The following is a 24,013-nucleotide window of genomic DNA, read 5'->3' on the forward strand; positions in this document are numbered from 1 at the left end:
AGGCCAGAACTGACCAAGCAGGAGATTCTTGCGGCCCACCTTAAGTCTAAATAGTTTCTTTACTGCGAAGCAGATATGAGGACGATCGGTCCAAGTAGGGAGTTGTAGTGTTCCCGGGCGAGAAACTCCTACAAGGGGCGAACATGAAGGATGGTGGAAGAAACTGCAGTAGAGACGGGATCTGAGCTTTGACCCGTGTAGAGGCATATCCTCATAAATCGTCGGAATATGGTACTGTTTAAATTGTGCTAGTCTGAAGATCTTGTATTCGAAAGGGGAATTCCTTGAAGATCTCACAAGCGCGACCAAGTTATCAAATCGCCCAACCAGAACTTGTACTGAGCCGCCGCTGCTTCGTTTCGGCAATATATGGCAGTTTTCCGGGCATATGAGGATCATAGTTCCATGATTTTCACGCCAGGTGTCATGGACTCCGTGCTGAACTCACCACTGCACCCGTCCGCACCGCAGATCAAGCGGGATATAAACTCTTTGGGCTCGTGACGCGACTCGCTAATACGGTAACATTTAAATTGACGACAGGAGAGGGTAAGAATTATCAAAGCTTGGAGGTTGCCGTTGGCTACTGTAGGTTGATCTCTACTAAACGCTGATAAGTAGCGCAGCGTATCATCAATCTATCATGTATAGGCTTGCTATGCTATCCCCGCATAATATCACACCGATTCCCAGTTGGGGCAATCAAGAAGTAATTCATGGGCTTCATAATCTTCCATGTCGTATCCGGGGACAGCCTTACCCCTCGACATCTCCTGAAGAACTCTGCTGCGGCGAGCCGCAGCTCCATATACGCCAGGTGTATACCCAAACATATCCTCCCACCAGCACCAAACGGCGAAAACGCCAGCTGTGCAGCCGGAAACCCGGCGTCGTTCTCCTCCAGCCACCTCGAGATATTGAAACTGTCCGGGTCTGGAAAGAGATTCTCGTCGCGATGAACCGTCCAGCTCTGCGTACTCACCGTCATGCCCTCAGGGATGAAATATCCACCCAAAGTCGCACCTCCACGAGGCACAGTCCGTGGGAGAGATCCTGGAGCAGCACCGTATAAGCGGAGGGTCTCCTTGATAACGGCATTGAGTACCGGGAGTGTCTCGAGCTTTGCATCGTCGTACCCTTCCTCCAGAGCGAGGACCTCACTCTCGATCTCTCTTTGCAACTGGGGCCGGCTCAGCACCACCCAAACCAAATATGTCAAAGTAACGGCAGTGGTGTCTGAGCCGGCAACAATCATATTGCCTGCTTCCGTGATAATGTCCAGCTCGCTTAGACCACTATCGCTATCTGTACATTTCTCGGCCTCGTACAGCATCCCCGAGAAGATATTTCGGCTGGAGTCACTTTTCGCTCGGGCATTCGTGACGGCCCTTTTTCCGTAGTTGGTGAGGTAGTCATTGGCGCGAAACATGGATCGAACGACTGAGAAGGGCAAATGCCTCCCGATGCACCCGACGAGCGGGAGCTCTGCGTTAATGCCCGAGCCCTTCATTGTACTTTCGAGGACGTGGATGTATTCATTTTTCTACCCGGTCAGTGTGCATCGCAGCCAGAAGTTTGTCCAGGAAACCAAAAAATCCGAAAAAGGGAGGAGGAAAGGAAGAAAGAAGAAAGAAGAAATAGAGAGAGAGGGAAGAGGGGGAAGACAAGGGAAAAAAAGAAAGGAAAAGAAACCAAGAATAAAATGAAAGGAAAAAAGGCAAAAGGAACATACCACACCGATATTCAGCATGTCGAAATCCTCCCCGAACATCAGATGCCCTACAACATCTGTCGCAAGGAACGTCCACCACTTCAGTACATCGCATCTGGCCCCATCTGCCTCTAATTCCCCCTTAATCCGATCAACAGCCAGGCGAACCTTGCTCCTCACTACGTCCTCCCATACCCGTCTCAACTCGGTATTCGACATCGCCCTCGCGAATAGTCTCCGTCTAGCCCCGTGTTGCTTGGGATCACTGATAGCAAACACCCCCGGCGAGTGCTGGCCCATTACAAACTTTTCGTACCAATTGCTCTTCAGAAAGGGCGAGCCAACACGGTGGATCTCTCTGAACTCAGGGAGAGACGCAATGGAGACTTCGGTCGGGCTGACACGTACGATGGGGCCATATCTCTGATGCAGGCTGTGGATGAAGTATATCCGTTGTCCAGCAATTATGGAGAGCTTCAGAGGCAACCGGGTCAGACTAGTATAGAATGGGCCTGGGATGGCCCTGAGCGGGGAGGTAATAGCGCTGTATATCTTCTAAGTCAATGTTGTCAGCCTCAGTTATAGTCTGCATAGGACATTTGGTGAAAGGATTTGGGGATACTGCATACCTGCACAACCCAGAGGGCGCACGCTATGGCAATATACTTCCAGCTTCGTTCCATCATCCTTGATCGAGTTTGGCGTAATCCACATTAAGGGTTATTATATCGCAGCCATCTACATCAGCTTTAATACTGCAGCCCTGATTACCGTACCAGGCATGAGAGCGTCCCCGCTGCGGGGAGGGATTTAATCATTTCGGATCAATCGGTGGACGTGCCGAATGTCCTCCACATTACCGACCCACGAAATACAACCCATCTCCCCGTTCTAGACCTTTTTTTCAGCTTCAGGTCTTAACATGCAAAAAAAAGCTAGCCTGGGAAGAGAGCCGCCGCGGATATTGAACTTCATACCTCAAAGTGTTACAGTCTGAGCCTTGAATGAAGATCAGTAAATTAACCGGATGGCACGTTGAAAGTCAAAGTTGCTAGGGTCGATATTTTCCCTGAGAATGGCTATATCTGTATTCCTGTCACATTTGACTGAAGAACTACAAGATCATTTTCAACAATACCGATCATTCGCTCTACCATCCCCTCGTCCTAGCCAGTCTTGAGGTGGCAAGCGCACAGAGAAAGAAACTACTGACTGGCAATATGTGCGAGGTGAAAACGACGCTTTCCTTGACTTCGGATAACCAGGCCTATTGGGCTGCTTTCACCCTGCGGTTGCGAGCCTTTTATGTCCCGAGTTGATGGTTTGAGTTGCGAGCCCGGCAGTGAGCCTTTGATATATTTTCTATATTGCGGGTGAGTATTCTGGACAGGAAGTCCTAACGCTGTTCTAGTTTATCGCGCTCTGTTTCTAAAACAGAGTATATCACAATGCTACCTTAGATGCCCGGTGTTAAATACTATGTTTTCTCGTTCAGTACGAGGACGCAAGGTACCATTGGAACTGGGCCGCAGCGACAATACGCGTTGCATGATATCCAAACTTGTGGAGTGTTGAGTCCCCCTGAATCCGAAATCTAAAACCTTGAGGTCCGCAAAACCTGAAACCCACCAGCCTGCGGGATAGAAGGTTACCTAGTTGTGTTTGAAGACAGGACCTGTCCATTTCCTCCCATGCGAATTTGTCGCCTTGCCGTTCATGAATAGGCCTACCTAAGTACCATAACAGCCAACTCAATATTGATAGCCTCTCCTGAATAAGTAGATTTTGCCTTGTGCTGGTGGACTCTTTTATGCGCCTTGTTTGTGAGTGGTGATGACTGTCGATATCGTCCGGGAAAGGGCGAATTGTATGAGGACTGAGAATATACTTCCGCAAAGGCTTTGAAACGTCACGTCGAATAGTCTCGAGTAGTCTTTATGATGCAGTGGAGCGAGGTAACCGATTATCTCTACGACGGGCAAATAGTCATGCCACGATATCAACCGGCTCCGGGAAGCCTAGTTTACTACTTGACCATATGACTTGACGACCACGGATTACATGGAATAAGGCTTTTTTAGCAGCAAGTAGTCTGTCGAACATACGCGCGAAAGACCAGGTATAGACGTATAATGGTATCGTTGAACAAAGGAAAGAGATTTTTCAAGAAGCATATTTCATCGCGACTCCCCCACATTCCACTCCTGCTTCACTGTGATCCCCGACCCAACGCCAATCCCAGGACCTCTCTTCGCCATTTTCCCCCTCGTCTCCGATAACGACTCGAGACTCCCCGTACTCTCCCCGTCTCCCGTGACCGTATCCTGCGACACCTTAACACCAACATGATGTTTCGGCCCCAGAGGCCTAAGCCAAAGCTGACTCGTATCATCATCAAGTGGCTGGAACCCATCATCACCAATCCTGGAGTTCCTGTTCCCCCTTGACTTGGAAAGGGACTTTGAATGTGGGTGCGGATGCGAGTTGGAATCCGAATAGACGGGCGTTTGGCCCGTTGCATCGGTGCTCCCGCCCTTTCGACCAAGCAGCGGCCGCATCATGGGCACGGAGGCGAGGATCACGGCCAGACACGGCTCGATCCCGCTGAAGATATTGGCTTTTGGTATAGTGTAGGTGATATCTGCGAAGTTCATGGTGGAGAGGACGGAAATGCGGAGGGCGGAGATCACGCATGTTCTGTTTATTTCTTCCGTTAGCAATCTCGAGCCGGCTATGCCAAGGATGAAGGGGAGAGTGGACATACACAGCGCCCAGACCAAAAACAGCAATCAGGGTAATCTTCTTATACGTCGCCATCTGAAGCTTGGACAAGTTCCGCATCGGCAGCACAAGGACTACCACGTCAGTGACGAGATTGATAATGCCCGTGATTGTGAAACTCGTAACCTGGTCACCGCAGTAACCGCCTGGAATGGTTTTATCCCAGTTATAGGCAAAAGGGCGACAGATCAGACAGCCCGCTAGAATCGTCGCGATCGCCCACGCCACAATGACAGCCATTGTTGCGTATGAAGAAATCACAAGCCACCGGACAGGGAAGATGCGGAGGTACAAGAAGAGAATGCTGATCTTGGTGCAGCTAAGACTCAGCACCCACACAAATTGCAGCGGGACGATGAGTTTCGACACGGTTATTATGGGCTCTGTACCCCATCTAGGGTCTGCCACGATGACGCTGACGTGGTCGTAACCGATACCTGCTCGGAAAACGCCAGTGATACTAATGCATTGGAGGCCGACAGAGAATGTCTAACCGGCCCAGATAGTCAGTTAATTGATTGCGAGTGCTGCGGAGTGGGTTGCCATACGCATGCCATAATAATAAAATAATCGCTGAGAGTCCATTTCTTGCGCGCGATCTTGTGCGCCAGCAGCCGGAGTAGAACGGCCGTGATTGCAAGGATGGAGAAGACGAAGGAGCAGCCGAGCACGGAGCGCTGGGCGTGCGTTCTGATGGGGAAGTTGGCCGTCATAGTGACAGCGCAAGCCCCCTTAACAAAGGATGCAAGGCTGATGAACTGGTAATATAATGGCCCTTCCCTAAAGTCTTGACCTGGCCGGGAGTGAGACGGTTATCTGGTGGAAAGGTTCAATTCCGGGGTCCAAGGTCAGTTAAATCGCGGAAAGGACTTGCCCTTGGACGTAGTGGCCAAAAAGCCCCCAAAGAATCGCAGCTGTGGGCGTCGGGAAGATGAGATGAGGCCCGCTTTTTCCGTCCTCAGCATGTAGCCATGCGGTTGGAGTTGACGCTGAGGTGTCAGAAGCTGAAACTGAAAGTTTTGTCCTGTTTATACATCAGAAGTTCGCAAAAATGATCCTTGTTCTGTTTATGTAGAGCTCCTGCATCGTTTCTGCACGGAAATAAGAGCCATCACACAAGCTATAAGCTTCGAAAAAGAGGGTTTGTCAAACATGTCAGATTATTGAGCGTCCCGGCTTGGGATGGGGGGAGGAGAGTGTTGGAATTGCGCCGTTGAACTTAAAAATGCAGGGCCCACTTTGATACGTCTTCCTATTGGCTGAGACACCTTCACCCGAGTCAGTCTCCGACGGTGGCTTCTTGTTAGCGGCTCGGTTGATGTGTCAGTCGGGTAACTTAAGGGCCCAGAAGCCGGATTCCGGGGCCGCTTCCCCAGCCGTTGGACGGGACGGGGCTGGCCGGCAATACCAGTAAATGGAGTCCACAGGTCAGAGTCAAATGCACCCAGAACAGCTTTGTTCCTGGCTATTGCCTAGCTTGTACTTTGGACTCAACACCGTCTCTTTGCCAAGACTTTACTCTCCAGCCGAGTCAGCGGCCTGATTTTTAGTCTGCCTGGACTAGCTGCTAACTGATATAGGGGCGCCGCCGCAGTGGGGCCCTTGGGTATCATTATAAATAGAGCGCACGAACTGACAGTGCAAAGATACTGCGCATTTCCCTTTCTTGCTAATGCCTGGAATTCTAAATCAGCAAAACGAGCGCACGGACTTATACAGCAGACTGGTCTTAATAGTTTGGCCTAGTGTCTCCCGGAGAGGATTGCTTTTTCTTCGCTTCTGTCATCTGACTCAACATCTAGAATCCCTGAAATCCTCTGACAATCTGCGTCGCAGCTCTCCTGGTTGACTCCCACGCTCTCAATGCTCAGAACGGTATAGACCAGTAAAGTTCGACTTCTACTTGAAACCCTTCCCATCCGCGCATGCCTCGACGAATTTCACCGTGGGCCTTTAAACTAGCGAACCTCGTTTACAAGTGTGAAGGCCCGGCTGAAGCTTGACTGTGCTATGGACGCAGGGAGATGACTACGTGCAGTTGCAAGCCTGGGTCAAAAGGGATAGAGACTATCTGCGGTGCTGTCGACGAGTAAATACTGTCGATCGCTCAAGGCACGAGTTATATGTAAGACGGGTTGCGATACAATATCTGCACGTTTCTTGAGGTCATATAATGCCTATAGTGGTACTTGGGAGCTGCGGTACATCCTACCTATTGTCGCCAAAGGCACCATACAGCCAGTGCTTTCAGCCCCCCCGTTGGATTTCAACCTACAATTTGATTGAAGTCTTTGCGTGGAGGACCCGTAGTATGAACAGGAGAGGCTCCGTGCAACCCATCAAATCCCGATGGGTATTTGTTGCAACGCCGAATATCGATCGCCGCAATCTTCGTCTGGTTGCGTATGCGCACTGCTCAAGGCTAACAGGTTCGCGCATGATATTGCAGACCGGTCTGTTCAACGAAAGGCTTTGCTCTGAAGCCCAGCGACCTGGAACAATATAAACTGTGATGACGATGACGCAGCGTAAGCCTAACAAGAGATAGACTTCAGCGTACCATAGGGTGCAATTTATTTAATTCCACATTCAAACCGACTTCATTAACCCAATGTAGTATAATATGGGGGTGTGGCCCCCTCTCAGTGTTTCTCAGCATACCGCGGCATCTACAGTATTGGCAAGATGACGGGAAGATCTTCAATAGCTTAGGTGGGGAATGGAGGCACGGATCGGTCGGAGTGAAATGAGTGAAGTGAGTGAAATGGATATAAGATTATGCTCCTGGTTTGCGAACCAGCAAAAAAAAGCTCTATTATCTTTATGTTTACGCAATTTTCTGGTCCCCTATTAGGAATAGTCGCGAGAATACAGGACTATATATGACCGCAATGCTGCAGAAGTCGTCGTAACTTCCGCCTGAACCAGATATAGCAGACCCAGCCGCTTGAATATCACACGAAACGTCATCACCATCTGTCCCCGCATCAAGATGGTTAGCAGCAGCTAAGCCCCAACGAGCTCAGATCATCCCCTCCTCCTCCATCTCTCTTACGTCCTGTCCTTGCGCAGTCAAGTAAAGCCACGAGGAGATCGCGACAAGCATCGCAATAACCGCTATGCACCGTTAGCCAAGCTTCTCGATTACCCGTTTACTAACTCCAGCAGGGACAAGGATGGTACAAAACATACCAAGCACAAAGCAAGTCCAATAATATCCTAAATACTCGGAAAAACTTCCAGAGAGCAGCGGACCAACCATCATGCCTATATTGAAGGGCAGCTCGATGAGTCCTGAGAGCCGGGAGTTTCCTCCATGGGGCCCGAACATGCTTGGGTTGTCGCGCTCGAGTTCGTGGATGACGGCTTTACACTCTTCGTCAGTACGCCGCTTCTTACTGGTTGAGTGGACGGAGAAGGAGGGATATGGAATAACACACCCATCATTTGAAACGTCCCTGCGCCACGCGTGAATGCAAGACAGAAACCTATGCCCACGATGGCAAGGATATACACCACCTGGCCAGTCTTATCACCCCCAAGCTTTCCCCAGGGGAACTCTTCGCCTGGAACAGACAAGAGCCACAATAGAGGCGCGAGGAGGCCACAAGAAACCGTCGTCGGATAGCGTAATCCAATTCGATCACGCAGCCAGCCGACTCCAGGACCTAGCGCGATCGTGGGGATCTGCAGACAGAAGAAGATCAGTCCCACGGGGAGACTGCCCCAGCCGAAGACGTCCCGGACGTGCAGAGGGAGGGTAGTGTCGAACGAGGCAAGTGTGAGAGAGAGGGCGAGAGTGTTGAACATGGAGGCGAGGATCTGCGGGTTGGTCAACATGATCCTGTAGAAGCCGCGCGAAGCCGCGGATTTGGCATCGCCGGCCGCAGTTCCTGTCTCGTTCTCATGATCTTGGGCTGTCTGGCCGCTCGATGCCGCTAGGAGGGGGCTTTGTTCCTGTGCGTCAGACGCTGATTCGGATTTTCTAGCTGACGGGGTCTCGATCATAAGCAGTCTCGCCAAAAAATCCACCACCAGCAGAAGCAAAGCGGCAAACCACGCAGGCCAGTAGCCGACCAACTCCAGCAGAAATCCTGACACCATAGGGCCAGCGAAAATGCCCATTGAAATAAAGGACATTGCCGTGGCGGTGACCTTTCCCTTGCTACGCTCGTCGACATTGTCGACGAGTGTCGCGAACGCGACAATCCACACAGACGCACTGGCAATGGACTGCAAGATTTGACCGGCCATCAACAACCATACTGTACTTTATCAGCCTCGCCAAGTTGAAGCAATAGGATATGTGTATAGATGTACCGGTCTTAGCGCACGCAACGAGAACCGTTCCGGACGCACACGCGGACAGCGACAAAAGCAGTGGAATCTTTCTGCTCGGCGTCTTATCCGCAAAGTGCGCGATGAATGGGGCTGAGACGAGCGAGACGGCGCCATAAATGGTCAGCAGTGTCGTGGTGAAGTGTTGGGTTCGCGAGGGGTCGAGATGGAGGCGCGTCTCGAGCATATATGGAAGGATGGGCACAACGAAGCCGAAGAGGAAGCATTCTGCGACTGCATTAACAGGTATCTTATTATGTTTCCCGCCTCGCAGAGGAAAACTGCGCACCAGAAAACAAGCTGAGAGTCGCAGTCGTGATAATGAACAACTGAGAAGAGCGCCATTTGTACCCCCAGGGTAATTTGGCGTTGTCGGCGGTCATGGTGGTGAGATTCTAACAAACTGGAAAAATCCAGCTCGCAAGCACGACGACCGGGGGGATCAGATTGTCTTTAAGCTTGCGCTCAGCTGCTCCAATATTCTTCTTATTTATATTTTTTATTGTATTGTATTCTAGATTTTTTTCGGTTTCGCGATCGCTAGTTGTCTCGTTGGTTCAGGCCGGACATCTGGGCGGGCGTGACCGATAAGATGACGATTATGCCTCTTAAAATTCATCTTCTATTGGCTTATGGTGTCTTACTTGCGTTTTCTGCGCGAGCCCATGCAGGATTTCTCACCGTCAATCTGGTCTGGATGACTCACTGGCATGGACGCGCTGTGATTCGGCGTTGCGGCTTCTGGATGCTTTACCCCAATACAATCCTTAAACACCTTGGAGTCACCCTAACAGAGTTCCAGCTCCAATTCAATCGGCGTCCTCTAATTCATTCTCCATGTTGAGTCAGAGTGGGCCGTCGGAAATCGGAATGCTACCGTACCCTTCCACAAGCGTCTGGGCGTCTCCACGCTAGTTGGGTAGAATCCTTCTGTAAGCATGGCCCAGATGAACTCTAGTTGGGAATGCTAGACAAAGGGCTATCCAGGACTGGTATTTTAGGTATAGAATGGAAAGAGATTTCCCAGCATAGCATGTACTGATAAAATGAAGCAAAGGAGTATCGGGAGGCCTCAAGAGGAGATCGCTCTCTCTACAGTCAGTCTGCAGCGCAATACAACCTGAGGCAAGCAAGCCACTTAGCCTGAAATAATGTCATCAATCAGCATCTGGAAGAAGAATCCCAATTCTTGTCTAAGAATTGAGGTCAACCTTCCAGCATTATAACTTCTCCCATCCCCGTTCCTTCTATCGGTTCCCCTCCCAGAACATGCCCAGACTATGCGGCATAGCGTCTACAAACCCATTCCGCCTATACAGTTTCCGACCCGGCTCGTCCGCAAGGAGGTTAACATAGGGCTCCCCCTCGGCCTTGTTGTCCATGATATACCCCAGCAGATTCTTCAGAATGGAATCTCCCAGCCCTTTCCTCTGGTGCTCAGGTAGGACGGCCATGTCGACGACGTGAAAGTACCAGCTGCCGTCGCTGATGATGCGGCCCATTGCGACTGGGACTGGTTCAGGAGAGTCACCGGAGGGATCGGTGTATGTGATGTAGCAGCCGTACCAGGTCCCTGCTGCAACGGCGGCGGCTTGCGCAGGGGTTTTGGGGGACAAGCCGGATGTCAGGCGCAGGTGCAGGTAGGAGGGGACGGGAGGCGTGCCCACCCTGAGGATGTAGTTCTGAGGAAGGGATATGGTTGGATTGGTGACTGCCATTGTCGACGTCAGTGGTGTTCGATCTCGTTTCGCAGTTATGTGCTCTGCTGACAGAGGACTGGTTCAGTGTAATATATAAGCTGAGGGAATTCAGTCTATCTCCAAATCAGCACCAACAAGCACATGATTTTTTATCACGCCCCCACTACCAAGACATTAGCGGGAAAAGGAGCTTTCATTGAGTCACCAGCACCCAAACAAGGGCTTTGTGTGTTCCCATGGTTCTAATTTTATAACACTGAATATGCGCAGTATGGGGGTGTGCCTACAAAACGGAATTTAATACGCATACGTATTAATACAATGCCGTAATGCAGTCTTACAAAATGACTATCGATTGCCTTTCCCAGCGTGGTTTTGACATTCAAGTTAAGAGGGAAAAGATGCTATATAAAGCGATTAGCTTAAACAGCCTGTCATTGGAAAAAACTATAAAACGTGTTCAGTTCCCGCAGTAATAAGTTCTTGTGGATACTGAAAATAGAGAGATTCATTGGAGGTCTCGAGTAGAAGCGTGACATTGCCATGAGAGTGCCAGGGCTAATTTCTGCAAAGTATCCTAAGGAGCATGTCTTAATTACGGGGACTTTTTGTCAATAGTATGGGAAGACATTATCCCCTGATTCCTGGGCTGCCGGTAAGCCGGGGGATGAAGGTTACCAATCCTCCTATTCAGCGCTAAGGGTAACAATATATCACTTTGTCGGCGACCATGCGTGTTTCTGGACGGTCAACACCCAGCGCCTTCTGATGCCCTGGCAGTACGTGCTGATATGCTCTTTTATATCTCTCGGTTTGCCCTGTTTAAAGGTAGAGAAGACCAAGATTCATGACCGCGCCTAGGGTATATGGGTGATCTGAACCTATTGCTTCTTATGGCCAGCCGCTGCTTGCTGATATATCTCCTCATCCTCCTCCAGCTTGAGAACTTTTAAGGTCTGATTTTCGTCTTTCAAGACTTGAGAATTATTATCACTTTTGATATCCCTAGAATGCAAGGGAAACACTATTTGGCGATATCAATTAGATACGCCTTACCGGTGTGGACAAGATTGGGCTCAGTGTGCAGAGAGCCAGTGCTTGGAAGATCTACTTGGGGCCAGCTTTGAGTAGATCTTAGGTGGAAGGATTGCGGGGACTACGATACGGTAGATCCTTGGAGCTTTCCCACATTGAGTTCTGAAGACAGGTATGGTCAACGCCGGGATGGAGACTTCTAAAGATATCCAATGCTTTGTATATAAACACGGCCAGGATGGTGTGGGCCCCCCTGGTTTGATTGCTTACGATTGAAAAACTTTCTTATGACTATTTTCTTTCCCACTAAATCTTGATTACTGCGCAATGATGACCCCTGGGTTGTGGGACAATGTTGAGTAGAATCTATGCCGGAACATATTCAATATCACGAGCGAGCAATATAGAAGAGGTGGTATCAAGACAAAGTTACCAACAATCCGGTGTGTAAATATTACCTCACCGAGGTGATTAGGATATTGTCCTTATTTGACTTGCTCGAACCGGTCGTCTTCAAGCACCTGCAGGAAGGGCGGTTTCGACGCCGCCGGTAGCAAAATATATTAATGGAGGGGGAGCCCGCCAAACCGTACAGTATTCATGTTCTAGTTTATGATTTCAGACATGCTGAACCGGTAGAAATGGAGGAATCGTTATAACTTGAGAAGGTTGGGAGAGTGAAAAAGGCGACTGGGTTAAGCTAGTTCATCAATAGGGATCTTATTTAATAACCTAATAACCACTACAAATCTTTGTCGCTACTTGAATAGAGGATCGTACAGAAGTGAAGAACCATGACTTTGAGAAACATAGGTACAAATCTATGGCGATAGTCTTAGCCTAGGGCATAAGTGAGAGCAGGTAAGTTTGAATGAACCTCTCAACGTCGTGACACAATAGTGGCTTGCGCTCTTGCCCTTGCCCCAAATGGTTGTCAAGGTATGCGTTGTTATTAAGAGCATAAAACACACGAAGCTGAAACCTCATTCGAAACGCGTCAGACCTAGATCCGCCTGTATACCTGCTATTTAAACGTGAATGATTGCTAATAATAGCTTGTTTGGATTAAGCTGAAAACCATTCTGGCGTCTGCTTGCTTCAAACAACGTATAGGATCTTTTTTAGATCACGTAGCCTGATATACGGGCCTGGGAACACGGTCTGGCTAATAACAACACTGTATGATCTGATTTAGATGATATTGCCCTCCTGATAAAGATCCTCAAGATGCTGATCCTCGTCCTTAAGCCTCCATTCCTCCGGTGCACAGACATAACTAGCCTCACAACCAGTACTGTTGTAAATACCATTTGTACTTGTGGGGCTTGAGGTTGCAAAAATAGCTGGTTGAAGGGTCATCGTTGACCACTCATGCAGTCTATCTTGAAGACTCCTGTCTCCCGTGGATTAGGATATGTCTTTTCAATAATAATTCCCTGGGCACCAATCCTCTGTTTTATCTCCTCAGCCATGACTGAGTCTGTGCTTAATTCTGCCTCCCGCATAATATCCAAGTGATGTTGAACTCGGGCACTTCGTGAAGAATGTTTGAATAGCCTGCAACAATGCATGCATGTGCAACTGTTGTAGTCATGCTGGGTACTCTCCTTGCAAGCTTCCTATAAGTCTCAGGCCTAGTATTGGCAGGTACCAGATACAGTCTGTTTCTGTATCACGTTTCATTTCAGGACAATCTCGCTCTGATATCAGGCATTCGCATTGAAGCCAGGTTGCCACATCATTGATACAATCTTAGAACTCCTGCTCCGCTATATAAACGATAGAGAGCAGATATTTTATTGGCCCGTATAGGACCTCTGCTGAAGGATTATGAGCTATGATTGGTATTCAAAAAAGCTGATGCATTCAGATAAGATTGGTTGGAAGGACTGGAGACTATAGTCATACGGCTCACCCAGGGTCTGACGCTGACTCTAGACAGTAGTTATGACTAGCAGTCAGGCTCGACAAATTAATAGCACAGCTTCAGATCATGAACACGAGCAACCCCCATAAACTTGTCTAACTAACCACCTCCACCTCCACCTCCACTGCCACCACCACCTCCGCCACTACCACCACCTCCTCCACTACCACCTCCTCCTCCACTCCCTCCGCCACCTCCGCTCCCACAGCCACTATATCCCCCTCCGCCATAATAACCTCCACCATACCCACCATTATCACCCTGCAGCGCCCCAGCCTCGGTACTGGCACCGCACCCAGAACCGCAGTTATGCTCCGCACCGTGGGTAGGATCATCGTCGCCAGCCGTCTGATCCGTCATCTGAAATTGTCCATCAGCACATTGATAGCCTTCGCCAGAAGTGCGGGTGTCAGTGATGGGATAATAATAGGGGTAATAGTTGGCCCCTGCGTTATCAGAAGGTCTGTGATCGGCCCGTTGACCCTGGAATCCTACATACCCGTAGGTGATATCGTGCGTTGTGGCACTCTTTCGGTACCGCGGTGTGCCGGCTATCTGCCAGGGAATCTCGAAGACCATCATCCGCGCATCTCGAAGTTTCTCATAGGCTTTTATCTGCTCCGCACAATTGATCATGGCCCATTCTGACAGGAAGTAGTGCTGGTTGGCGCCGAGTTCATAGTAGTGGCTGAACGGTTGTGCGCGGTGGATGCCACCGAGTTTAGCCCGAGAAAGAGATGGTTGTGTCTGCAGCAGTCGGCTGTCTTCGTGCAGCCAGGCCGTGACTTTTCCAAGCCGTGGCGATTGCGCCATTGCCGTTGCGACGCGGTGGAGGGCATCTGCAGCGGCGAGGATGTACTGGCGAGACCGGACCCAGTCAACTGGTGAGATTGCTGTGGTTCCGGCTCGCGGAGGGTACAGGTACTGCTCCCGCTGGAGGTGGAGGGTGATCAAGGACCAGCTATCGAACGGAAAGGCCCATACGTGCTTTGTAATGCTACAGTCGCCGCACTTGGTCGGACAACGTTTCCATTTTTCAGAGCAGTCCCATGGGAAGGTGTCCTGATATCGGTACAATGGGCCGCCAAAGAACGAACCCCAGTCGTACCAGTATTCTTGTAGAGTGTCGATTATATCTGCGTCATTGAAACGACCAAAGTAATATCGATGCAAATATTCCTCTGTGAAGCCATAAGGAACATCGTGCTTGGTGATGATACGCTGGTCCGGATATTCGGTTGCCGTTGGACAGAGGAAGCTCATCAGGTAGAGAGGGCCCCCGAGAAACTCGCGTATGGGACCGTTAAAAAGGGGTCCAAATATGGCCGGATCAAGCAGTGAGGAGCAAAATGTGGGATCAGTGGTTTCAATGGCAGTGCTCTGGTCGACGAGTCTTTCACCGATTGCCTGGAGGTAGATCTTAAGTCTGGCCCCGAGAATATTTTTTAGCTTGTCCAATATTGGGGTTGTCGCTGCTGCAAGCACTTTGCTCTGCTCGGCACTTGACAGACCCAAATCCAAGGCATTGGCGGCGGCCAGGAGAAGCTGAACAGTTTCCTGCTGCGCCTGGCCTTCCTCTCCTTCAGAAAGCAGACCGGAAAATGGAGCGCCGACCACCTGCTTCATGGCGAGCTTATAACGCTTCGGTTTGCTTACAGGCTGCTCGCAATACCATAGCTGCGCTGCTGCTTCCAGGTCCATACGGAGCATGTGCTGGTTGCCACGAATATGAAATCGGTCATGGAAGACTGGCAGCTCCTTCAGCGTTATGAGGACATTCGTCCTGCCATACCGTCAGCTCTTTTTTTTTTTTTCTTTTGAAAGAAACGCAAGAACCCCGCTTGAACGACTTACTCTGACATCCTCTCAATAAGAATTGGTCCTACTCGTAGAACCATATGCACATAGCTGAACGGATTCTCGACGACACATTCTCGAGCGAAGAGCGGGACATCCTCGTCTGCTTTTGCCCTTCCAGTCGAACTCTGCAGGTACAACTTCGAGGCCAGTTCTTCTGGGGCGAGCGGCGAGGCCTGTCCAATTGTCGATAACGAGTGTCTCTTCAGCTTGCTCGCCACTCGAGAAAGTCCAAATCGTTTCCTCACCGGCGGCTCTAATCCCGCGGTTGCAAGAAGCCCTTTGTATTTGACATTACTGATTCCCTGTGAGATCTTAAACACTGGACACGACTTCGTGGCGCTAATTTGATAGTGATTGCCATCTTTGAATTTGAGGTGGTACCATCCTGTGAGCTGTTTAGTATTTTGCTCGCATTTGCATGACCCTTGCCGTTCCGCCAGCTCGATCGCGTCCTCTACGATGGAATGCTTGTACTGCTTGACGTACGATTGGTCGCCATAATGGTGAGCCCAATAGCAGCCTTCGCAGATGGTGGACGTCGCAAATTCCTCGTTCCGACGCGTGAACATGCTGCCGGTTATGGCGTTGTGGCATTGGGCACACTTCAGCACTCGAAATTCGACAGGTGTACCCATGCTCTTCGCCACCACTGACGGTTTCAGCCTTTAGTTTGACCCCCGAATAAAGAGGATGCTCTTACATTGCGGTATACCAGGGACCCTCTTGGGCCTCCTCTGGTCTGGACGGTCCTCGATCATCTGGTCTATATCCAAGAGGCCTGGTCCAATTAGGCTAGGCGGTCACAGTTCAAGGGATCTCTTCATACCTGCTGTCTGAAGCAGTAACCATGCTTGCCTTTCGATACTAGATCTTTTCGGGTCGTCTTTGGAAGTTCGTTAGTGGGTATCCCTTCGAGGGAAGGTGTAGTTGTTGGCTCACTTGTCAGATTCTCTCGAACTTCTGCTGTCACCCTGGCGCTGCTCCTCTCCGCAATGATATCGTACGTCAGATCTCGAACAGCCTTCTCGCTATCCAGAACTCTTGTTGTAGCCAGGCCATTATACTCCGTTCGCTCGTCTCCTACATATTGGTAAGTTTCCTGCCCCGATTGTGCCGCATGGAGTGGAACTCACGGTAACGAAGCGCAAACGCGCGCGCTTGCTGGTTGACCTGGTCCAGGAATGTGTCATATCCATGGATATCGTTCTCCCCCACATTATCAATCAGCCCGTCCGCGTACTCTGGGGCCTGAAATATTCTAAGTGTGCGAATGATATTTTCGATCTCGCCGCGGACTCCTTCCCAGTAAAGGGTCTCCAACTGCTGCACTAAATGCTCCTTTGCCGGACCAACTTGACTCCATTTTGTGGAAGGGTCAGGCAGAGGGGCTGCGGATCTGGTGGTGGATTTCCACCGAGTATGGAACGAGTTTCGTGACATGGTAAAGTTAGGGTGCCGATGATTTGACACTGCCCAAGGCCACGGGTCGGATATTTAACACTCAGCGCACAATTACGGTGCTCTGCCCATGGACTCATGACACGAGCCGGTCAACGGAACATGTCTGCCTTGCGGCTTAGCCAGGACACGGGATCGTAACTGGGCGGGCCTTGTCGCTTACCACGCCTTCTTTTGGGGTAGCTCTAGGCGCTAGGATTGTGATATTTCTCGTATTCCACTTGCCGAGGATCTTGCCCGGTGCCCGAGACTTTAGAATTATTTGCAAGGCAGCTTTGTGATCGGCAGACTCTGGCAGGCTGCCATCAATACAAAGCGGCCGTCAAATCCTGAGCAGGCATTTTACAAGCGTCAAACTTCGTCGGCAATCATGGCTCTCATATCTCCCAGCAACCTGTTGTCCCTTCACCGCGCAAGTGGCGACCAGACTGCGGCGCTGAATGCCAACCCATCCAGGAAATATCGTTATGTTGATAGCAAGAGCAAGGAGCAGCCGCTAGATATCCCAGATCCAGCCCTTTTTAAAGATCTAAATACAGTTAACCATGGATCACCAACCTTTCCGTCGATCAGCGAATGTGCCATTCACCTTGAAATGCTTGAAGCGTTCCACACCCTCCGCCATGAAGTCATCCATTCTCCCCAGCTCGACGTTGCCTTCAATATCTCTCCCCAGCCAACCACCAAGTACCGGGTGAAGAAAGACACGCGCAGAAGTCGAAACCGCCAAGTTGAGACTGTGTCCATCGCGGACTCTCGTTTCCCCGATAGACGAAAGCAGAAATGGACGCACTTTCTGCACATTGCGGCGACGCGCTTCCGTCAGTGGATACAAGTAGTTGACACTCACCTCGAAATGGCACAGCTCAGCAGCCATGCCCCACGTTACCTGCTCCTGCCGCCACTTGGTGAGCCCTTCCCGCCCCTGTTCTAGATAGCCGCTGATGGTTTAGACGTCCTGATGATATGGCATGCGTTTCTCCTGAACTGCGATGATTTTAAGGAGCACTGCGCCTCTTACAACCTCAAGCATGTCCAGAGCATTGAATTCCCATGGTCAGATATTGTATGAACTCTGAACAAACAGCTTTGGAAGACTGCTGCTGACTCGTAGTAGCATGCCGCCATCGACTCGAATAGCTGGACCTATACTCTTCCGAAAGAACATAGTGACTGGCTTCTTACAACCCACAATATCCACGGAGACTTGATCACAACATTGTCAGAGGAGGCAAGCCAACCCTGTCTGATTCAGAATCTGTTGCACGCATTCTATGAGCCAAAGGCCCGTTTCGAATCTCCCGACGCTTCCCACTTAGCCCAGACCCTCAGGAAGGCTCGTCAGATGCAAGACCTGAACACCCCGCTTGTCCAGAATGTCGAACGCCAGTGTGTCTTTGTTGACAAGATGCACGCCCACCGCTGGATTTGCAGTCCAGCCGTCAACGGAACCCTACGTCGGGCAATCGACCGTTACGACAATTTTCTCCATTTGTTCAGGCTCTACCCTAATAAATTCCTGGTGCCAACGCTTGATATCGACCTCGTCTGGCATACGCATCAATGCAGTGCGGTTAGATATAGAACGTTCGTCACTGAACGTGTTGGAAGATTCATCAACCACGAAGACAAGATCGGTCGTGGGACGCTGGATGACGGATTCACAAATGCAGAGCAGTGGTACAGACTTCATTACGGCAAGGAATACCAGGTATGTCTATGTTGGTCGTGTGAGGCAATCTTGTCAGCTGTGGAGGAATTGGATGAAGATGTTTTGGATGATCCTGATCCGCAGATTGGGGGCCTGGTGACGGATATTGAAAGGAAGGTTCATTATTACCGCGAGATGGAGATTGCGAGAAGGTTGGGGAGGGAATTGCCAGTCTGGAATCATGATTAGTTTGTTTACTTACTTTTTTTTTACCATAATCTATGGTTTTTCTTATAATGGTTAGATGAATGGGTAACATTCGGTGTGCAGATAATCATTTAGCTTGAGAGATATTAGAACGTTTACAGACCCTGGCTCAGTCCGTAATAGAATAATGTACTTTCACGAAGCAGCAGTATTGTGCATGAGTACTCTGATACCATATAAATTATGGCACAGAAGCCATGTTATAGCGTTCAATACATAGACCTCGCTAACAGCTTTGCTTTCACTAGCTTTCCAGTAGCATTATTAGTGCAGCCAACATTCCAATAACACCCAAGCTGATCCCACTTAAAAGGGATATGTTCTCCAGTATCCATGACAACTGTAAACCAACGTCGATAAACATATTCCGCTCTCACGCCAGTTCCTTGAGCTCCGCGCTAACCTTATCCAGAATCTCCTGGTCGATATCTGTCTCTCCCTCGGCATCAGAGTCACCTCCCAAGACCTCAGCATCACCCCTCTTCTTCTTAGCCGGAGTACCTGTTTTCGAGCCCACAGGAGCACGGCGTCTCTTCGGTGTATTGCTGGGTATATCCGGCGTGTTTGCACCCGCATTACCGTATTCTTCAGCCGCTTGCTTCTTCAGCTTGGTGAACTGGTTCTGTACAGACTTTGCGTTGCATTCTAGCCAAGAAATCACTATTAGTGTGCTACTGCACGTAAATGTACATAGAGGAGCGCGAGAAAATGGAGATCAAAGGATTAGACTAGCGCGTACCGGGTCCCATGTGTTCGGCGAGAGCCTTGTAGTCCAGCTTGACGCTTTGGGTCTTGATCTGTTCCAGAACGCCGATGAAGAGCTAGGACGCTGTGTGAGTTCGTGCGCTTGCTTAGAAGACGGGTTCTCGGATGTAGTTGAGGCACGTGTGGAAGTGGAATGGGATGGTGCGCACCTTGACGTTTGCCTCTGGGGTCCAGCTCATCGGCATTTTTGCGGAATATAGCGGAATGGACTCTTTTGGTGAGCTGGGTTTCTGCTTGAATTTGAGGCTCTATGCGGTTTGTGGACTAGAGTTGCGGGTGGATGTGAGGATAGGGTTGAATACTTGAGATAGGTGTACACTTTGAGAGGAGACATAGAAGGAAGAGAAGAGGATTGGAAAGAATTCTCTGGGAAGAAGTGTTGACGCCTTTGTTTCGCTGAAGAGCTGTCAGCTGTGTTAGTCCTTTGAAGGGATGCGTCACTTATCCTCCCTAACATTAGGGCTCTTTTCACTATTCTTCTTATGATCAATTCACTTCTTTTTTCAAATTACCTCTATAATTATTTCACTTTCTTTTAAGAAAACACTTGTTCCATATTACTATCATAATATACTGTTTCTCAAAAACGGTTCAAATTATAGAGTCTCAGCTGAAAAACTAGAGACTTAGCATGTCAGAGAGTTTCATCATGACTGGGACTCTCCTCCCTTCTAGCTCTAGCAACTTTTCAACTCCCCTTAACAGCCATACCTTTTATTTGACCATAACGCTGACTGCTCATTTCGACGATTGGTAGTTGGGACAAAATCCATTCACTTGGAATTTATTTCCACGCGCTTACTGGAGCTGAAGGTCGCCAAAGAAGGACGGAACAAGGATAATGGAAAATAAGATACTATTTCCTCAGCACGATCCTTCGCTTGCATGAACCGAGCATACGGTACACTACAACTTATCGCTGTGGCTACAGGACCCTTATGGGTACGATATAATAGCCCGTACCCCCTTCGTCCCTTTCTTGGGCAACGGCGCAAACAAGTCCGAGTGATACCGAACATCGTCGACCGTCGTTTCGTACAAGCTCATCCACGGCAAGACCCGCAAGGTAAGCGCTGTCAAAGCCAGATACAAGTTGCAGTACGCGAGACTGGATGGATGGTACCATATTCGTCAGCATATCTCCGGCAGAGATAATACCCGGAAGGCCTGGAGAAACTCACTTGATACCCAGGCACTGCCTGCTACCCTTTGAGAATGGGGTCAAGCACGAGTCCATCCGGCGTCTCTGGGCGTCGTCTATATTAATCCAACGTTCCGGGATGAATGCGTCCGAGTCCGGAAATGCATCTTCATTGTGGTGGTTGATGGCGTTCGACATGCCCATCGTGGTGCCAGACGGTATAGAGTACTCGATTCTACGGCCATTGTGCTCGCCTTGATAGACCAACGTCTCTGTGGGAGCAATCCGGGAAATACGCTGCGATACCCCGTATGACAGGCGTAGACCTTCGTGAATGACAGCAGTCAAGTACGGCAGCCTCTCCAGGGCAAACCATTGGAGATTAAGAGCGTCGGCATCCTGCAGCTCACACCTGAGACGGTTCAGTGTGTCCGGTTGGTTTAGCAGGTGGAAGGTGATGACGGTCAGCGTCCACTGCGAATGCTCAGTCACTGATAAACGGTCTAGCGCAGGGTATATAAACATACGGCCGTTGTCTCGGTGCCAGCGGCGATCATAAGAAAACCTTCCCCTCCCAATCGCTGGTCTGTTTTCTCTGCTTCTGGCAATGGTGCGTCGAGAAGCGCAGCAAACAGACTGGGTTGGGTCTCGGTGATGCCTCTCTTGGAGTCTTGCCTAGCCTTTCGTATTCGGGCAGGCATCTTCTCGTTTGACTCGATTAGCATCTCCCTGATACCAGGACTGGCCCATCTTGCACACAGTGGCGCGATGTCTGTTAGCCGTTTGAGGAAGGGAAACGTCCGAAATACATGGACCGGAGCCTGCGTGGCTTTCAGCGCATTTCTATAGTTTGGCTCCCATTCTTCCTGTGCGATGAATCCAAAAGGCTCTCCAAAGCAGTACTTGGAAATAACGTCCCCGCTGAAGCAGCTGTATGCTGTCCGAACGTCCAGAGGTGCGTTGTCACGCGTTCCTCAATGATATGTCAACGCTAGACATCCCACTAAATATAGGCAACTCACCCAAACGAATCATCTTGTCACACAGTCCTAATGCCAAGTCTTTGATGTTAGACTCCAGCTTCGAGATTTGCGCGCGCGAGAAAAATCGGTTCACCGCACTCCGTCGGACGCGGTGGTGGCCGTGTTCCACCGTTGCGAGCATGGACGACGTCGTCGGACCAGCGAATATATTCAAGTAATGGACCTGTTTGTTTCGCTTGCGGCCCGGCCCGGCATATATCTCATTTGCGAACGAAATGTCGTTGAAGTGGAGTTCTTCTGGATTGATGCGTACCACCGGACCTGCCACGACGAGGGCATTTCAGCGCTGTGACCCGTCTGGTGACAACTGGGGTGGAGGATTACCATATTGCTCGTGCATTCTCTTGATCTTGTGCGTGTATTTGCCGCCCAAAACCAGGTCAAACCATGATTCGTACAGGAAGGTTGCGGCTGCGAGATTTGGCCCCGGGATATGGCTCAGTGGGTGTAACGGCGAGACATTATACAGCATGCGCAACAGACAATATACGAGCCATAATGTAGCGAAAATGGTGAAAAAACCAGCAGGACTGCCGTATTCCATTAGAAAGTCCATTCTTGAGTTGAGCTCGGTGTGTAAAGGAAGGAGAGCATCGCAGTGAACCACTCGGTAAGCAACCAGCTTTTAGGGCATCTGTCAATCAATGCAATTGCCGTTACTTGCTAGCTGCATCTATGGCAAATGCACTAAGTAGATCGCAGACCAGCTATTTTGCAGGTGCCCAATCCATGAGCGTGGCGTTAACCGATATACAGTGCCATTGACAGAATAAACATACTGCTATCTCGTCAGGCATGTCCTACCAAGCTGCAGCTGACTCTATCAGGAAGTCAATCCGAAACAAGCGGCAAGACCCCTCACAGGCTGGGTGTATAAGGTTGAGGAACCGCTTTGGTTGGTTGGAGATTGAGGGGAAATGCACGATACTGCAGGTAACGGTGATTGAGGTGCATCTCTAACGTTCGCGCATAAGTGGCGCTCTGGTAGCAGCTTCCAGTGGCCGCCAACGTCATTGATAGACAGGATGCATACCAACAACGCATTACCTTCTGGATTGGTTACTATTTTGCATAGTCGATTGCGCGGGCTGGACAAGACCATCCCGGCGTAATGTAATAATGCGGATTTTTCTAGCCCTCCTGCTAATTTATCAAGCCCTCCTCATGCCCATCTCCGAGACATTACAGAGTCTAGGCATCCTTTTGCATATTCTCCTTGAATTCTGACACCCTTGATCCACTGAGTGGATGTCTACGTGATTGACGGCGGGCGAAGTTATCACTATGGGCGTAGTCGGAGGCGATTAGAGAATGACCAATTGTTCGGCGTATTGAATCTCGATCGGCAATTCAATACCCTGATTTTAGACATCGGCTCTCTATTCCTTGTTGGAGGAGCTTTGTTGGCTGACTAGAGGTAAAAGCCAGGGACTCTGGCTGCTGGATTGTGCATATGATGATAACAATTAGGGCGACAACCGCGACATGAAAATGGCCGGTGTGCACAATATCTGCAGTCATCCATTTCACATAAATAGTAATGGCTATGACGTTGAAGCATTGATGACTGAACCAGGAGTTCGCCCAGGAAGCGACGAAAAATCCTCAGGGCGTTCCCAAGCCGAATTTCAGACTATGAAATTTGAAGCGTATCTTGAATTGGAAGTGTTTAGTACATACTGGCTTATTGGCATAATCTCAAATCGCTGCCGATGCTTTTACCAGTGGCCAAAGGATAAGCATGAGAACGAGATAAGCATGGAGAACGAAAATATCTTTACGTGTCTGAGGGCCATGTACTCTTGAAAGGGCCCCCACCGTGCTATACCCCCCCACCTTCCCTTTGCCCACGGTGCCATAAACGAGCTCGTGGATAGTTATCTGTGACTGTCATAGCCTGACAACTGGAGTGCGGCGCTGCACCTATACCCATGCTTTTCAACTCCACCTGGACAATCATCTCAGCTATCTCGTGGAGCGGATTATGCTAATTCAGGGGTTGCTCTTTTAGCTGAACCTCCCATGGAGTAATACTGGGTGTAGTATGCAACGGCTATATTTAGTCCTTGGTAACTGGGCTGGAGAGATGTACTGAAGAGCCCATTTGCTTGCTCTTGCAGAGCCACAATCTGCTCCGTGAGTATTTCTGGTCAATTCCTTAACAGGTTGAAAACAGGAGCCAGTGACAATAAAACGAGATTGAGAATATACTAAATCTCTCTCATCAAGCTCAAATACACTAACCCTGATTCGAGCTCGCACTACGGACACACGCTGCCATGAGCTTATGATCATAGCCTAAATAAACCATTTCCATAAGTGGCCTTTTTGAAAGC

The 24,013-nt window shown here is 49.7% G+C and overlaps 8 protein-coding genes across 8 annotated transcripts, besides 1 other annotated feature; 1 reads left to right on the top strand and 7 right to left on the bottom strand.

Moving 5' to 3' along the window:
• Positions 1-24,013: part of a sequence feature (contig 1.108 735..352786(-1)) that runs on past both edges of the window.
• ANIA_06414 (protein CYP62C1) lies at positions 662-2,529 on the bottom strand (the record flags this gene model as incomplete). Its single annotated transcript, XM_658926.2, has 4 exons — positions 662-1,543; positions 1,733-2,266; positions 2,341-2,398; positions 2,483-2,529. The coding sequence occupies 4 exons, from the start codon at positions 2,527-2,529 to the stop codon at positions 662-664; spliced, it is 1,521 nt and encodes a 506-aa protein (XP_664018.2).
• On the bottom strand, positions 3,889-5,205 carry ANIA_06413 (putative integral membrane protein; the record flags this gene model as incomplete). Its single annotated transcript, XM_658925.1, has 3 exons — positions 3,889-4,408; positions 4,476-4,981; positions 5,041-5,205. The coding sequence occupies 3 exons, from the start codon at positions 5,203-5,205 to the stop codon at positions 3,889-3,891; spliced, it is 1,191 nt and encodes a 396-aa protein (XP_664017.1).
• On the bottom strand, positions 7,515-9,258 carry ANIA_06412 (protein xtrA; the record flags this gene model as incomplete). Its single annotated transcript, XM_050613244.1, has 4 exons — positions 9,120-9,258; positions 7,933-9,058; positions 7,685-7,858; positions 7,515-7,609 (listed from the first exon to the last, which is right to left on the bottom strand). Exons 2-4 carry the CDS (start codon positions 8,744-8,746, stop codon positions 7,515-7,517), a joined length of 1,083 nt encoding a protein of 360 aa, XP_050466929.1. The 5' UTR covers positions 8,747-9,058; positions 9,120-9,258.
• On the bottom strand, positions 10,078-10,673 carry ANIA_06411 (protein ngn28; the record flags this gene model as incomplete). Its single annotated transcript, XM_658923.1, has 2 exons — positions 10,078-10,606; positions 10,666-10,673. The coding sequence occupies 2 exons, from the start codon at positions 10,671-10,673 to the stop codon at positions 10,078-10,080; spliced, it is 537 nt and encodes a 178-aa protein (XP_664015.1).
• ANIA_06410 (uncharacterized protein) lies at positions 13,477-16,792 on the bottom strand (the record flags this gene model as incomplete). Its single annotated transcript, XM_658922.1, has 6 exons — positions 13,477-13,499; positions 13,597-15,275; positions 15,347-16,001; positions 16,053-16,110; positions 16,179-16,432; positions 16,486-16,792. 6 exons carry the CDS (start codon positions 16,790-16,792, stop codon positions 13,477-13,479), a joined length of 2,976 nt encoding a protein of 991 aa, XP_664014.1.
• ANIA_06409 (uncharacterized protein) lies at positions 17,181-18,710 on the top strand (the record flags this gene model as incomplete). Its single annotated transcript, XM_658921.1, has 3 exons — positions 17,181-17,718; positions 17,764-17,876; positions 17,928-18,710. The coding sequence occupies 3 exons, from the start codon at positions 17,181-17,183 to the stop codon at positions 18,708-18,710; spliced, it is 1,434 nt and encodes a 477-aa protein (XP_664013.1).
• On the bottom strand, positions 19,102-19,678 carry ANIA_06408 (uncharacterized protein; the record flags this gene model as incomplete). The annotated part of the gene is made up of 3 exons (XM_658920.1): positions 19,102-19,373; positions 19,468-19,549; positions 19,643-19,678. The coding sequence occupies 3 exons, from the start codon at positions 19,676-19,678 to the stop codon at positions 19,102-19,104; spliced, it is 390 nt and encodes a 129-aa protein (XP_664012.1).
• ANIA_06407 (cytochrome P450) lies at positions 20,430-22,233 on the bottom strand (the record flags this gene model as incomplete). Its single annotated transcript, XM_658919.2, has 5 exons — positions 20,430-20,601; positions 20,675-21,108; positions 21,162-21,571; positions 21,657-21,938; positions 22,002-22,233. The coding sequence occupies 5 exons, from the start codon at positions 22,231-22,233 to the stop codon at positions 20,430-20,432; spliced, it is 1,530 nt and encodes a 509-aa protein (XP_664011.2).

The sequence above is a fragment of the Aspergillus nidulans genome, chromosome I (assembly GCF_000011425.1).
Source record: "Aspergillus nidulans FGSC A4 chromosome I".
In the NCBI taxonomy this organism is placed as follows: domain Eukaryota; kingdom Fungi; phylum Ascomycota; class Eurotiomycetes; order Eurotiales; family Aspergillaceae; genus Aspergillus; species Aspergillus nidulans.